Genomic DNA, 13354 nt, shown 5'->3' on the forward strand with positions numbered 1-13354 from the left:
AGCTCAGATCAGAGACCAGATGAATGCCACACAGAGTTTAGCAGCAGACCCATCTCTAGAACAACTGTTAAGAGGAGACTGCGCGAATCAGGCCTTCATGGTCAAATAGCTGCTAGGAAACCACTGCTAAGGAGAGGCAACAAGCAGAAGAGATTTGTTTGGGCCAAGAAACACAAGGAATGGACATTAGACCAGTGGAAATCTGTGCTTTGGTCTGATGAGTCCAAATTTGAGATCTTTGGTTCCAACCGCCGTGTCTTTGTGAGACGCAGAAAAGGTGAACGGATGGATTCCACATGCCTGGTTCCCACTGTGAAGCATGGAGGAGGAGGTGTGATGGTGTGGGGGTGTTTTGCTGGTGACACTGTTGGGGATTTATTCAAAATTGAAGGCACACTGAACCAGCATGGCTACCACAGCATCCTGCAGCGACATGCCATCCCATCCGGTTTGCGTTTAGTTGGACGATCATTTATTTTTCAACAGGACAATGACCCCAAACACACCTCCAGGCTGTGTAAGGGCTATTTGACCAAGAAGGAGAGTGATGGAGTGCTGCGGCAGATGACCTGGCCTCCACAGTCACCGGACCTGAACCCAATCCAGATGGTTTGGGGTGAGCTGGACCGCAGAGTGAAGGCAAAGGGGCCAACAAGTGCTAAACACCTCTGGGAACTCCTTCAAGACTGTTGGAAAACCATTTCAGGTGACTACCTCTTGAAGCTCATGGAGAGAATGCCAAGAGTGTGCAAAGCAGTAATCAGAGCAAAGGGTGGCTATTTTGAAGAAACTAGAATATAAAACATGTTTTCAGTTATTTCACCTTTTTTTGTTAAGTACATAACTCCACGTGTTCATTCATAGTTTTGATGCCTTCAGTGAGAATCTACAATGTAAATAGTCATGAAAATAAAGAAAACGCATTGAATGAGAAGGTGTGTCCAAACTTTTGGCCTGTACTGTATGTTTAAAAAATCTGATCAGAGAGGCTTTTGGCACAGCACATGTGCATGGACAGAGACATACAAAAAACATAAAGTCAAAGAACAATGATTCAGCCTTACAAAGTGTATTTCACACTTCACACAGATGTGTCTAACATTGGAATCTAATGATCTAAAAGGTCTTAATCTTACAGTATCTTAACCTTCAGACACACTGGAGCCTCTTCACATGCCTGCATGTAGACACTGAAGGACTCTGAGGCCTCCGAAAATACCTAACCATGACCACAGATGAATCAGACATTCATACAGTTAATATTAGTACATATGGTGACATTCAAATACTTTTATATTGCATAATTTGCCATGACAGTCATGTAAATGAATAAGCACTGTTCCTTACCCTCTCATTTTCCAGGTTTACTCTGACAGCCCAGAGTCTCTTCCAGATCAAGCGTCAGCTGGACAAACTGGGGGAACTGGTCCTGAAGGTCACCTATGAAAGTGATCCAATCCCCTTGCAGAAGCCTCAGATGGAAGAACGAGTCAAATACCTCATCTATCACCTCATCAAGAGGTACTCTAAACACCACACAACACAACATTAGACACAAACAAAAGTATTACAGGTTCTTGAAAAACACAATACAGTGTAACATAATGCAGAAGTAGTTACTCTCCATTTGTTTTCCTACACCTTTTATCAATCAATCAATCAATCAATTTTATTTATAAAGCCCAATATCACAAATCACAATTTGCCTCACAGGGCTTTACAGCATACGACATCCCTCTGTCCTTAAGACCCTCACAGCGGATAAGGAAAAACTCCCCAAAAAAACCCCTTTAACGGGGAAAAAAAACGGTAGAAACCTCAGGAAGAGCAATTGAGGAGGGATCCCTCTTCCAGGACGGACAGACGTGCAATAGATGTCGTACAGAGTAATTTAGTTTTATTTAGTAATTATATGCTTTGATGATGACACTGCATTCTGATATACAAAACTTTTATTTTGCATTTTGGTGAGGTGTCTCTGGTTTTACATGTTTCCATTTCCAAGACAACACAGATTAGAAACAGAGATCTGAATAGCTGCACCTGAGGGAAGTCAACTTTTAACGGTTCAGATCAGATCAGTGTGTAAGCATTACGGGAATTTTGGGGAATTAAAAAAGAGTAGGTCATTAGTTTTAGTCGTAAGTGATTATTAATAACTGATAAACTTATTAATGACATCTTAGAAATCCCTGTATTTTGAATTGTTAACTTCCACCAAAGTATATTTTAATTATACATTTATTACCTTACATTATTTTGAAACCAGTTTTCACAATTTATTCCTCTGGGCCAGCATCAGCCTTGGCCGTCTGTCCATCCATATATATGTACGTCCATCCATCTAATTCTTGTGAACATGAACAGTGAAAGGGAAATTTGGCACAAACATCCACCTGGATTCACCAATGAACTGATCAGACTTTAGTTATCAAAGGTCAAGGTCATTATGACCTTGCTTGGTGTCATTCTTGTTAACGTGAAAACCTTAAGAACGCTGTGAGGGAATTTCTTTGAATTTGGCACAAACGTTCACTTGGAGTCCTGAACTGATAAGATTTTGGTGGTCAAAGGTCACTGTGGCCTTGCATCAGACTCATTCTTGTTAATGTGCTATATCAAGAACACTTAGAGGGAGTTTCCTTAAATTTGGCACAAACGTCCACTTGGACTCAAGAATGAACTGATTAGAATTTGGAGGTCAATGTCAACGCCATTGTGACTTCACAAAATAGGTTTTGGGCCATAATGCAAGACTTTATTTATTCATGACAAAATTTTACACTAATGTCTCACAGAACAAAATGTTATTTTATATTCAAAAGGTCAAAGGTCAGCTTCACTGTAATATCATAACATTCTGCAAAAACACCTTTCTGGCTATTACTCATAACAGCAGAGAAGACATTTGGTCGGATATTGAATTGGTGACACTAATCTTGAGTGTCCACCTTGAAACTGTGCTGATTGTATACATGTGTATATCTGCTGTGCTGCCGGGGGAAAGATGTGCATAAAACTTCCATGTTTTCACAAACATGGATGTAAACTGTAAGTGCAACAACAAGGTGCTAATTCTAGCCTTTAAAAGTTTAAAGTTTTCATGTCTGTCAACATATACAAACTGTACATGAAAGACTGAGAACTCACAACAACACATTGCACAATGTAGTAAGGTGCAAAATAGAGAACCTAAACAACCAAATGGTGACTTGAATGCTCTACAGGCACAATCTCTCAAGTGAACATGGTGATAACAGTGTAAATCATATGAGGTGTGGTTTGTTCTCAGTTCATTTGTGGTGGAGAAGCAGCCATGCATGCCCACACACCCACAGAAACCCCTCATCATCAAGACCGGAGTACAATTCACCACCAAAGTCAGGTATATATATATATATATATATTTATATATTTACTTCAATAATAATTAGTAATGTTGGTTGGGAGTTTAATTAATTTTCTTTTTCTTTTCCCAATTTTTCCCAGACTCCTGGTTAAACTTCCAGAAGTGGATTATCAGCTGAAAGTGAAAACAACATTTGATAAGTGAGAAATTGTTTAATTTTTGCAACTGATTTTCACTTTCAGGTCAATAAAAATACTTAAATATACATAAGTGTAAATAACTATAAAATATTCCATCTGTTTATCTGCACTGTAAAGTCATATTCTTCAGATGAATTTTCGTCTAAGTGCTAATCTTTATGTTTGTGTGTATGTTTGTGTCTCTAGGGACCTCCCCCCTGGCAGAGTGTGAGTACAAACATCCTTATAATAGGACATACTGCTGATGTTTAATTTTAACACAGATAAAAGCGGTAGCAGCAAGTTAGTAGGTTTGAGGAGCCGTGGTTTTCATACTGCAATAAGTACTGCAAACATTATACAAATTCACTTTACTGCTTCAAGAAATGGTTTCATTCCTAAATGCCTCAGATCTGTTTGGAGGAAAGTGTTCAAAAAATAAATGTGTCTTTTTATATGTGAATTTCTTTTGTTACCTGTGACATAAACATTACAACAAACCTCTCTTTCTTTCAGCTCATTTTTGTTACAGTTTCTTTCAAAATACTTAAAAACCCTGACTATTTTCTGCATTTACTGGCAGACAAAAGGTATTAAGATAGTTGTTCCAGTAATCTGAAAACAAGTTGTCCTTCATACCGTAGTTAAAGACGGTTCTGAGATCGGAGTTTTTATTTTGAAGCCATACACAAAACTCTGTTTTAAACCGCATGTATTCAGAAAAGAAATTGTACATTTCAGCAGCTACAGCTGCATTCTTATAGTGGTAAGGGTTAAAGAGAATTGCAGAAAGGGAGTTATTAGGAGAGAATTACAAAAAAAAGTAGAAATTGACAAATCCATGAGGCTTCTTTGTTTTACCTTCTTTTTCTCCTCAGAAGTCGTCAGTTTTTCATCCTCACCAACAACACTAAAGTTATGGATATTGAGGACTACTCAAATGGCTGCCTCTCAGTGGAGTTTAGACACCTGGTAAGACAAACTATTCACTGTCTGATATTGTTTATGCTAAAGTGCCATTTATTGTTAGTATTATTACTTTATGAAAAAGTCATTATGTAACCTCTCAGTGGCTATCATACAGTATTAGTCGACTTAATAAAGTTTCACCTGCACCTAGATTTGGAAGTCTGTGAACTGTAAAATCAGTGATTTCTTTCTAAGCACATTCATGTTAGAAAATACTTGTTGAGAGAAAAGACTGGGAACTGTGTCGCACTGAATTATGGAGTTAGATTGCTGAACTGTTTTTTAACCATTTTCATGTCCAGGAATTTTTGGGTGGGTCTGAAATCATAGCAAAATGCAACCATCCCTAATGTAACCCCTCACTCACTTAAGAAAAACTAGCTCGTAGCATCAGTGTGCTACATTCCTCAAGCTCTCTTAGCTTTTTCAGTCTAATAAATACATGAATAAAAAGCTCTGTTAAATGCCACAATTATGTAAAAACACTTTCAGTACTTAAGCCTGAATTGGCTACCCAGCCCGCCAGCAGTTATGGCTTACCGCTGTGGTTGTGTGCTTTGTTAACATAAGCTACTGAACGAGAGACTGTTGCTGCACCACAGCTCTTTTGTTCTTTGGTTCAGGGTGTATCAAGGAGGATAAAAAGAGAAGTCAGGGAATCACATAACGTCATATCATTGGGGTACAACAAATTCGCAATGAAGTCTGGTGTGCAGTTGCCAAAAGGCTCAATAGCTTGTGTACTACCGTAGAACATGGGGGATGATTGATTCTTTTCACTGAGGCATCTGTAGTCGGCCATAGGTCAGAATATTTTTGTATGATAAATAAAGATAGCAGTGGGAATTACAATTCTGTAATTATTGGAAAAAGTCTGTAATAAAAGGCCATAAACAAATGCCTTTTATATACTTGCGAATTACTTTAAATATTCAAATTTGGCTCAGTGATTAATAACATATTTTTCTGTAATGTGACAAACTCTCTTTATTTTTGCCATTTATTTGTCAAAGTGGAGAACTGTTGAATTTTTCAATCAGTTTTTGATCATTCTTTTGACATTAAGCTTGTGTCTTACAGCAGCTGAAAGAAAAGAAATATATCAATGGCACAAAGGGGAATGAGGTAAGAAATGCAGATGAGTTAATGACCTTGGGTTGGTAGTAGCACCTATCAGCCTATAATGTCTGTATTTGACGACCTAGGAATGACACTCAACAACCAACTATTGTTCTCCAGAATTACATAAAGCACCTTTAATGTATGCTGAATACCTATGTTACTGTTACTGTGTATGTATGTTTGTGCATTGTATTCTGAATTAAATAAGCAAATGTTTCAACTATGTCATTACTATTATTGTCTAAAGATACTAATATTTTTCTAAAATTGTTGCACTGAATTAATTTCAAGTTATAATGCATTGCTAGAGGGATAGACTCTGAAACAGACGTGTTTTGTGTGTCTTACAGGGTCTCCTCTCTGTGACAGAGGAGCTTCACTCTCTCAGTTTTGAGGCTTGCTTCACAATGCAGGGCCTTACCATTGATCTAGAGGTCAGAAATAGTCTAGATTTGTCTTGATGTGGGGCTCTCTGCTGTTGATGCTGCAGTTTGCTTATTGTGTATGTCAATTGTTTCAGACGTGTTCTCTGCCTCTGGTGGTCATTTCCAACGTGAGCCAGCTCCCTGGAGGCTGGGCGTCTGTCATGTGGTATAACCTTTTGACTGATGAGCCAAGGGTGAGCTAACACGCTGTGACAAAAGCATATGTTGAAAAGTGCTACTTACACTAGCCAGTTTATTAGGTACACCTATCTTAAACCAATGCAGTCTAATAAAACAGTCCTCTAGTAATTTCTACCTTCATGAAGGTTTTACAGACGGCAGTTAATTCAATTTTACGGTCATTTTAGAGAGTGTAGTTTGTGATGCAGTTGAATTGTATTGCATTATATTATTTTAAGAGAGGTTTTCAGAAATTACTTCCATATACGCACTTCCCTTCTCTTACCCTTTTCCTCTTGTTTCCCATAATCCACAGAATTTGGCATTCTTTGGGAACCCACCTCGGGCCACCTGGAGCCAGCTCTCTGAGGTCCTCAGTTGGCAGTTCTCCACCTTTGCAGGTCAAGGCCTCAACAAGGAGCAGCTCACCATGCTGGGAGAGAAGCTTCTGGGTATGTTTGCCCTCCATTTTTTAAAATCAAATCATCATAGTCGAGTTTTGGATGACTGAAATGAAAGAAAACTTGTATCTAGATCACATGAGTATATGTTGGCATGATAGCTGATAGCTTATACTGGCCAGGTTACTGTGTGTTGGGTACTTTGGTGCTATTATTTATGTTATTTACTGTATATTATTGTAGGTCAGCATGCCTCCTGTACTGACTATCAAGTGTCCTGGTCTAAGTTTTCAAAGGTAAGTGTTTATGAATAAGGTACAATTACCACAAAGTACCATGTGGTCTCATGTTCAATCTACTTGTGCCATCTGGTGGTCAATAGGAAAGCACGTTCTGTACTCCATACTGTAATGTTTAGCCTGGACATATTTTGTAATTCCATTTCATGTCTATCTTACATAATGTGATGTTTAAATGTCAGAAAACTACTCATTGTACCTCTTTTATGTGTCCTGCATTCTTCAAGGAGAATATTCCAGGAAAGCCATTCAGTTTCTGGATGTGGCTGGACTCCATCCTGGAGCTTATCAAGAAGCACTTGCTGCCAGTCTGGAATGAGAAGTAAGCCACTGGCTAACTTGCTGTGTCTCACCCCACCTCACTGTCCCAGTAAATCTCTGCTATGCATTAGGACTGCTTTTCTTATGATGTTTATATGATTCACTGGATAAGAATAGTCTATTGCATTTTAAGCCATTGTTATGCCTTCACATTGGTGATATCCGTGGCCGGAGACAATATGTTTTAGGGTTGTCTGTCCCTCTGTACGCCTGTCTGTCCATCCACTTGTCCCATTCTCATGAACGCAATATCACAACAACACCTTTAGGGAGTGCTCAAAGACACATACTTGGACTCAACAATGAACTGATTAGATTTTGGTGGGCAAAGATTGAGATCACTGTGCCTCACAAGAAATATTTTTGGCCATAGCTCAGGAACTCATACGCTAAGTATGACAAAATTTCACACAAATGTGTAATAGGATAAAATGATGAAGTGATGACATTTTATATTCAAAGGGTCAAAGGTCAGCTTCACTGTTACGTCATAACGTTCTGCAAAAACATGTTTCCAGCCATTACTCAGTGTCATAAGTTAGGAGTTGAAGAGAAGACATTTGGTCAGATACTGAATTGGTGACACTAGTCTTCGGTGTCCACCTTGAAACTGTGCTGATTGTATAGATCCTCTGTGCTGTAGGAGGGAAGATGTGTGTGAAGCATCATGATTTAACAGACATGGATTTAAACTGTAAGTGCAACTTACAGTTTAGGGTCAAACAAAGAAACTCAACCCATAATACTTTTAATTAGTTCAACATTTATTGCACATTAGGTGTTGTAGTGACACAATTTTATATGTGAAGCTGCTTGCAAATGTTGTTCAGTTAGTGACTGACTTACAGGAAAAGAAAGTAGCAGCATGTCAGACCTGCAGTTTACAAGACAATTAATAAAAGCTAAATAATAATCAGAAACTACTAGTATCCAGTTCCTCTTTTTGCAAGTTTAAAATGGAAAAGCTCAAAACACAATCACGAAAAGCAGCTACTTAAAAAAAAAATTGCTTTAACATTCTAAGATAAAGGGGGTACAAGTTTTAAAACTGCAATAGTTGTAACATTTTTTGCCTTTTTCCCTACTTAATTTTCTTGTTATCTATATTTTATAAGCTTCAGTTGTATGAAATAGGTAGTACAAAAGACAAAGTTACACAACACAACTGATGAATGTTACTGTAAGAAATGAAAGTGTAATATTTTAAAGTGTTAGAAGAAGCAGGAAAAAGTGATTGTTTTCTTTTTCTCTTTTACCAACACCATCCATGCAGCTACATCATGGGCTTTGTGAGTAAAGAGATGGAGCGCACTCTGCTAAAGGACAGAGAGCCGGGCACATTCCTCTTACGCTTCAGTGAGAGCCATCTTGGAGGGATCACTTTCACCTGGGTGGAGCACAGCGAAAATGGTGAGGAAAACCCTGTACATTTGGCTCATAAACTTGTATTTTTAGCTTATTGTCTTTACTTGATCTACTGCTCTGCTTTGCTAACACTGCCTTTTTACAACAGGAGAGGTGAAGTTCAACTCTGTTGAGCCATACACTAAAAACAGGCTTAGTGCTCTCCCATTTGCCGACATCATACGAGACTACAAAGTGATCTCAGATGGAGTTGTCCCAGAGAACCCACTCAAATTCCTCTACCCCGACATTCCCAAAGATGAGGCCTTTGGACGGCTGTACAACAGTCAGCCAAGCAAAGGCAAGAGTGCAAAACCATTTCTTCATTCATGCAGCATTTCCACTGCGTGGTATGGCACGGCTCTACTCAACTTGACTCATTCTTTTTTGTATAAGTTGTGGATAGTACCCACTGCATCCCCTTATTGGTCAAAGAGAATCATCACTAATCATCACTTGCATGACATGAGACATCCTGCAAAAACCTGCAAAAAAAAGAAAATTTCTAAATAGCCAAGCTATCATCAGTAGCAACCACAAGTTCATATTTACTTGACCAAGATTTTAAAGAATGGTAGCCTGCAAAATTATGCAGATGTTCCTTTGTTTGGTTGCCAATGAAGGGTTCATCAAGTGTAGGGCAATCAGCTGGAATCCTGTCTACACCTAAGGGGCACTATCTGTAGTGGAAAATAAAATACAGAAAAGGACCTGGTAACAGGAGTGAGTTGAGTTGATCTGAGTCGAGCTGAGCCATGCAGTGACAATTAGGCATCAGAGTTCATGTTTTTTAGGGCTTGTTTTGAATCTTTGTTGGCTGACTAGATTGCAGGCAACACTACAACAACACTAATCTCTCTCATATCTCTGTTAAAATTCCAGCCTATCCATACATACCGTCTACCCTGATCCCCATCTCAGAACTGCGGTGAGTTCATTTAAGACTACATGAGACCCCAAGTTACTTTGTACTGTAGTTAATTTTTTTGGAAACATTTCATCATACATCTTACCCTGACACTGAATTATTGGACCAAAGTTGGTGAATAGATGTCGATTATTTTTTGTGCTGTCAATGCAACCTACAAATTATCCAGAAAATACTACATAACACAGATGCAGTCCCATCACTTGTATAATCTTCTTTGTGCTGTTACTACAGCTCTCACGCAAGCACCACACCACCTCCTTGTCAGTCTCCTGAACCACCAATGACTCCTGGGGAGTTTGACATGCTCAGCGAGAGTCTATGCTTCAACATTGACACCGTAAGTTTGCATGCTTTGTCTTTTATAGGCTACCAATTCTGTTGTAAAAGAAACACTGGCAATATTCTGTGTTCTTTCTTATTGTCAATAAACTCACGAAAAGACCAAACCAACAGTGAATTGATTCTACAGGTACAAGTATTCTGTGTGTATCCAAAACCTGATGTATATTTTATTCCTCTGAGCTATGAGCTCCATTGTTGTCCAGAAACTGTTAAAAACAAATTAGTTGGCCACACTGTTGCAATGGGTGACATGCTCCTTCATTACCATGAACACCCACACTGTAGTTTTTTTTCACTTATTATTTTCACTTTGATTTTTTTTTTTTTTTTTTTTTTGTTTTGTACATGAGTCCTCTATACATTCTGCTAATGTTGTTCTCATTTTTGTTTTACAGATGAGTTCTCCATATTCAGAGTAAAGTGAGGTGAAGCACTCCAATCTCCAATCAGTGTCTACATCTTTGTTATCATGAAGTGTTTGCTGTGTTTAAACAGGTCTGTGTGGTTGAATGGGATTCATTGCTTGAGCTTTTTTTTCTTCAGTATTTTTGTTGAATATTAACTTAGCATTCACAAACACAAACATACAGAAACTTTAAACAAGGACGGTAAACCAAGTGGATATGTTGAAAAAGATCAAATGAAATTTTAGTTCAATAAGAGAGAAAATATATGAAGGCAATATATGACGGGACTCTATACCCATCCCACACCATATTAGTCATCTTTTCCACTGACTAATTTCTTGTCATTTCTTTTAAACTAACTACTAATACTTGGCACACTGTTGTTCTCCCATTGTAAAGCAGAGGATGTTTTTACCTGTTAGATTCAAAAGTCTGTGAATGTATACTCTTTTCTTTTCAGTCAGGCATCTTGAGGTTATAAATGTGATTTAAATCATTGCTGGTAGAGATAAACTGATATTTTGGATTTCATCTGTCATACTGTTCACATATTCCTAAAATGTCTTTATGTGTTCACACTCCCATATGCGGTGGAATAGAATACCTTTTTGATGTTTTATTGAGTTTCACAAAAACAGAGTACCTTTAAACTCATTGCATTTCACACATCAGGAATATTTTCTTTGTATTTTTGTAATGTAACTGGGGTTATATAAGTGCACATTAAACACTCTTATTTGTAGGTAATGTTTCTAGAAATATTATCTGTCAAAACATTTTCCCAAAAGACATAAATGTATTGGTATTGTATAAATCTGCTTAGATCTTAATCCCTTCATCAGCCCAAACTGGAAAAAGCTGCATCCAGTTGCCCTGGTGTAATCCCAGTATTGGCCCAGATGAGTCAACAACAACGTAAGGAGTTGGGGATACCTTAATATCTATTAACTTCAAACCATATATTTATCATATTCAAATATTCAAATATTATTATATAGAATTCTTTCTTCATTTAAGATGGCAATTATGAGATGAAAATGAAAACATAATGGTTCTTAGTTGGGCAGCCCAGTAATAGCACTGCCATTTCGGACATTGAAGTCCTCCATTATTGTTAAGCAGATACAAACATGTAAAATAATCATTTCAGAGGTGGCAAAGGAACATTTTGGATAGATATACAACTTTGAGCAATGAATTTATTTTAAAAAAATATGGCTTGAGGTGCTGTTTATTGCATTTATATATATTCATAATTGTTCTTAGATTAATTTGTTTTTATTCTTAGTCTGTGACGACTTGGTTTTGAATTATATTGACTGACTGTAAGGCCTCTATTGTATATAAAACAATTTAAACATGTTTATGTTGTCTGCAGTGTACCGTGCTGACGTTAACTAACGCACTCATCCACATCATCGTCACTTCAATTATTCAAGGTTTGTTCATCTGCCCCCCGCAGCCCTTGATGAGGCATTGCAAGGTCTACAGACATACAGCAGAAGTTTATGGAGCTTTTATTTTGGAATCCATCGGAAGTAAAGCGTCTGCGCCTGACTGCTTCTTGCTTGATACCTTGATACGTGCTCTGGCAGCGTTTGTCGAGAACCACGTGATTCCCGGAGAGTGAAGAGTGGGTGGACATATTAATTTGCTTTGAATAGGTCAACCGGATGAGGTGTGTGGGAGACCTGCACAGATTTAATATTTGCAAAGCAGCATAAAACTGATCTAGCTTATATTAGTCAGTTCCTTACTCTCATCAAGATACAGTGTCATAAAATCCAAACAACAGAATCCAAATGTACTCTACCGTTGTGAGAAACAAGTTCATTCAAGTTTATTAGTTGTAACGGGATAATTCGTTACTCTTTATACAGTATGTGAACCACTGCCTCCACCCAGAGTAGGCTATTGCATAAAGCCCCCTATTTTCATACATTTGGTAACAGTGTGCAGAACCTGACAATAAGATGCATTTCACAACCAGTGTTGGGTGAGTTACTTTTGAAATGTAATAGATTACAAAAGTAGTTATGCTTTTGAAAATGTAATAAGCAATGTAACTATTTCAAGTAGTGTAACATGAGAAAATTAATTATGTTTTCATTACTTCTCCAACAAATGTTTTGAAGCTGGAACACGTCCGCAAATAGTCTATGCCAAAAGAAGGTATTCCTGCATGGTTAAAAGATGCAAAGCAATAGAGTAAATTATGTATTCTACATAACAATGTGTTGGGCAGAGAATGGGTCCTTATGAGAGAATGTCACTGGAAATATGCCTGTGTTACAAGATTAACTATAGAAGGAAATTCGTCTTTATGCTTATGTACCTCCTTGGGATTCTGTTTGTGTATAGGTTTTTAGATAGATTTTAAACTTTAGACAAGGCCAGGCTTGCTGCCCCAAGTCTTTATGCTAAGCTAAAGTAACTGGCTCAATTTCTGTAAAAAGTAGTTAAAGTCAGGTATCAGTTCCATGGCACAAAATAAATGACTTAATTATACCCTTTCCATGTTTAGTTTGGAGTCTAGCTAGTAGCCTATGGGCCAGAGCTCTAATTTTCTATCATAATTTTAGGGCATCAGAACAAGCACAAAAGACAACATTATCACAGTCTTATAAAGTCGTTGTTATGAATGTGTTGACAAACACTTGGATCTTTACACATCCAGCAACATTATCAGTCATTTGGAGGCATAGTTCTTTCCCCCTGATAAATATATGTCAAATATTTACTGTACTTTAAACCTCTGTTTTGGTCTCCACCAACTCCTGAAGCAGCACTGTGCATGTTCCTTATCTGAATTTAGATCAGTACATTTCTTAGGTCATGTGGCTGGCTGCCCACATTTTTTTCCACAACAATTGCATACAAAGGAAAAAATGACTCATACCATTTTCAGGAGAGGGTTTTTTTTGTTATGAAAACATACTTCATTTTACTAAAGCCAAAATAAATATGTTCATATTTGTTGTTTTAATGAGTAACAGGGCATATTTTGGTTCAAAATCAAATGTGG

General features: G+C 37.7%; 1 protein-coding gene across 4 annotated transcripts in view; it reads left to right on the forward strand.

The window, feature by feature from the left end:
- Window positions 1-11691, forward strand: part of LOC125899276 (signal transducer and activator of transcription 4-like) — a 216598-nt gene extending 204907 nt beyond the window's left edge. For 3 of the 4 annotated variants that reach the window (XM_049593439.1, XM_049593437.1, XM_049593441.1), the window contains 16 exons: window positions 1363-1521; window positions 3293-3385; window positions 3490-3549; window positions 3736-3756; window positions 4407-4500; window positions 5578-5622; window positions 5970-6053; window positions 6140-6238; window positions 6541-6676; window positions 6869-6921; window positions 7152-7246; window positions 8519-8655; window positions 8759-8950; window positions 9532-9577; window positions 9812-9917; window positions 10318-11691. In XM_049593439.1, coding sequence (XP_049449396.1) covers window positions 1363-1521; window positions 3293-3385; window positions 3490-3549; window positions 3736-3756; window positions 4407-4500; window positions 5578-5622; window positions 5970-6053; window positions 6140-6238; window positions 6541-6676; window positions 6869-6921; window positions 7152-7246; window positions 8519-8655; window positions 8759-8950; window positions 9532-9577; window positions 9812-9917; window positions 10318-10341 — 1444 coding nt within the window. In that variant the 3' untranslated portion in view covers window positions 10342-11691. The remainder of the gene's footprint in view (window positions 1-1362; window positions 1522-3292; window positions 3386-3489; window positions 3550-3735; window positions 3757-4406; window positions 4501-5577; window positions 5623-5969; window positions 6054-6139; window positions 6239-6540; window positions 6677-6868; window positions 6922-7151; window positions 7247-8518; window positions 8656-8758; window positions 8951-9531; window positions 9578-9811; window positions 9918-10317) is intronic. The other variant, XM_049593438.1, reaches the window with a different exon arrangement.
- Window positions 11692-13354: the final 1663 nt, after the last annotated feature.

The sequence above is a fragment of the Epinephelus fuscoguttatus genome, linkage group LG13 (genome assembly GCF_011397635.1).
Source record: "Epinephelus fuscoguttatus linkage group LG13, E.fuscoguttatus.final_Chr_v1".
Taxonomy (NCBI): Eukaryota; Metazoa; Chordata; class Actinopteri; order Perciformes; family Serranidae; genus Epinephelus; species Epinephelus fuscoguttatus.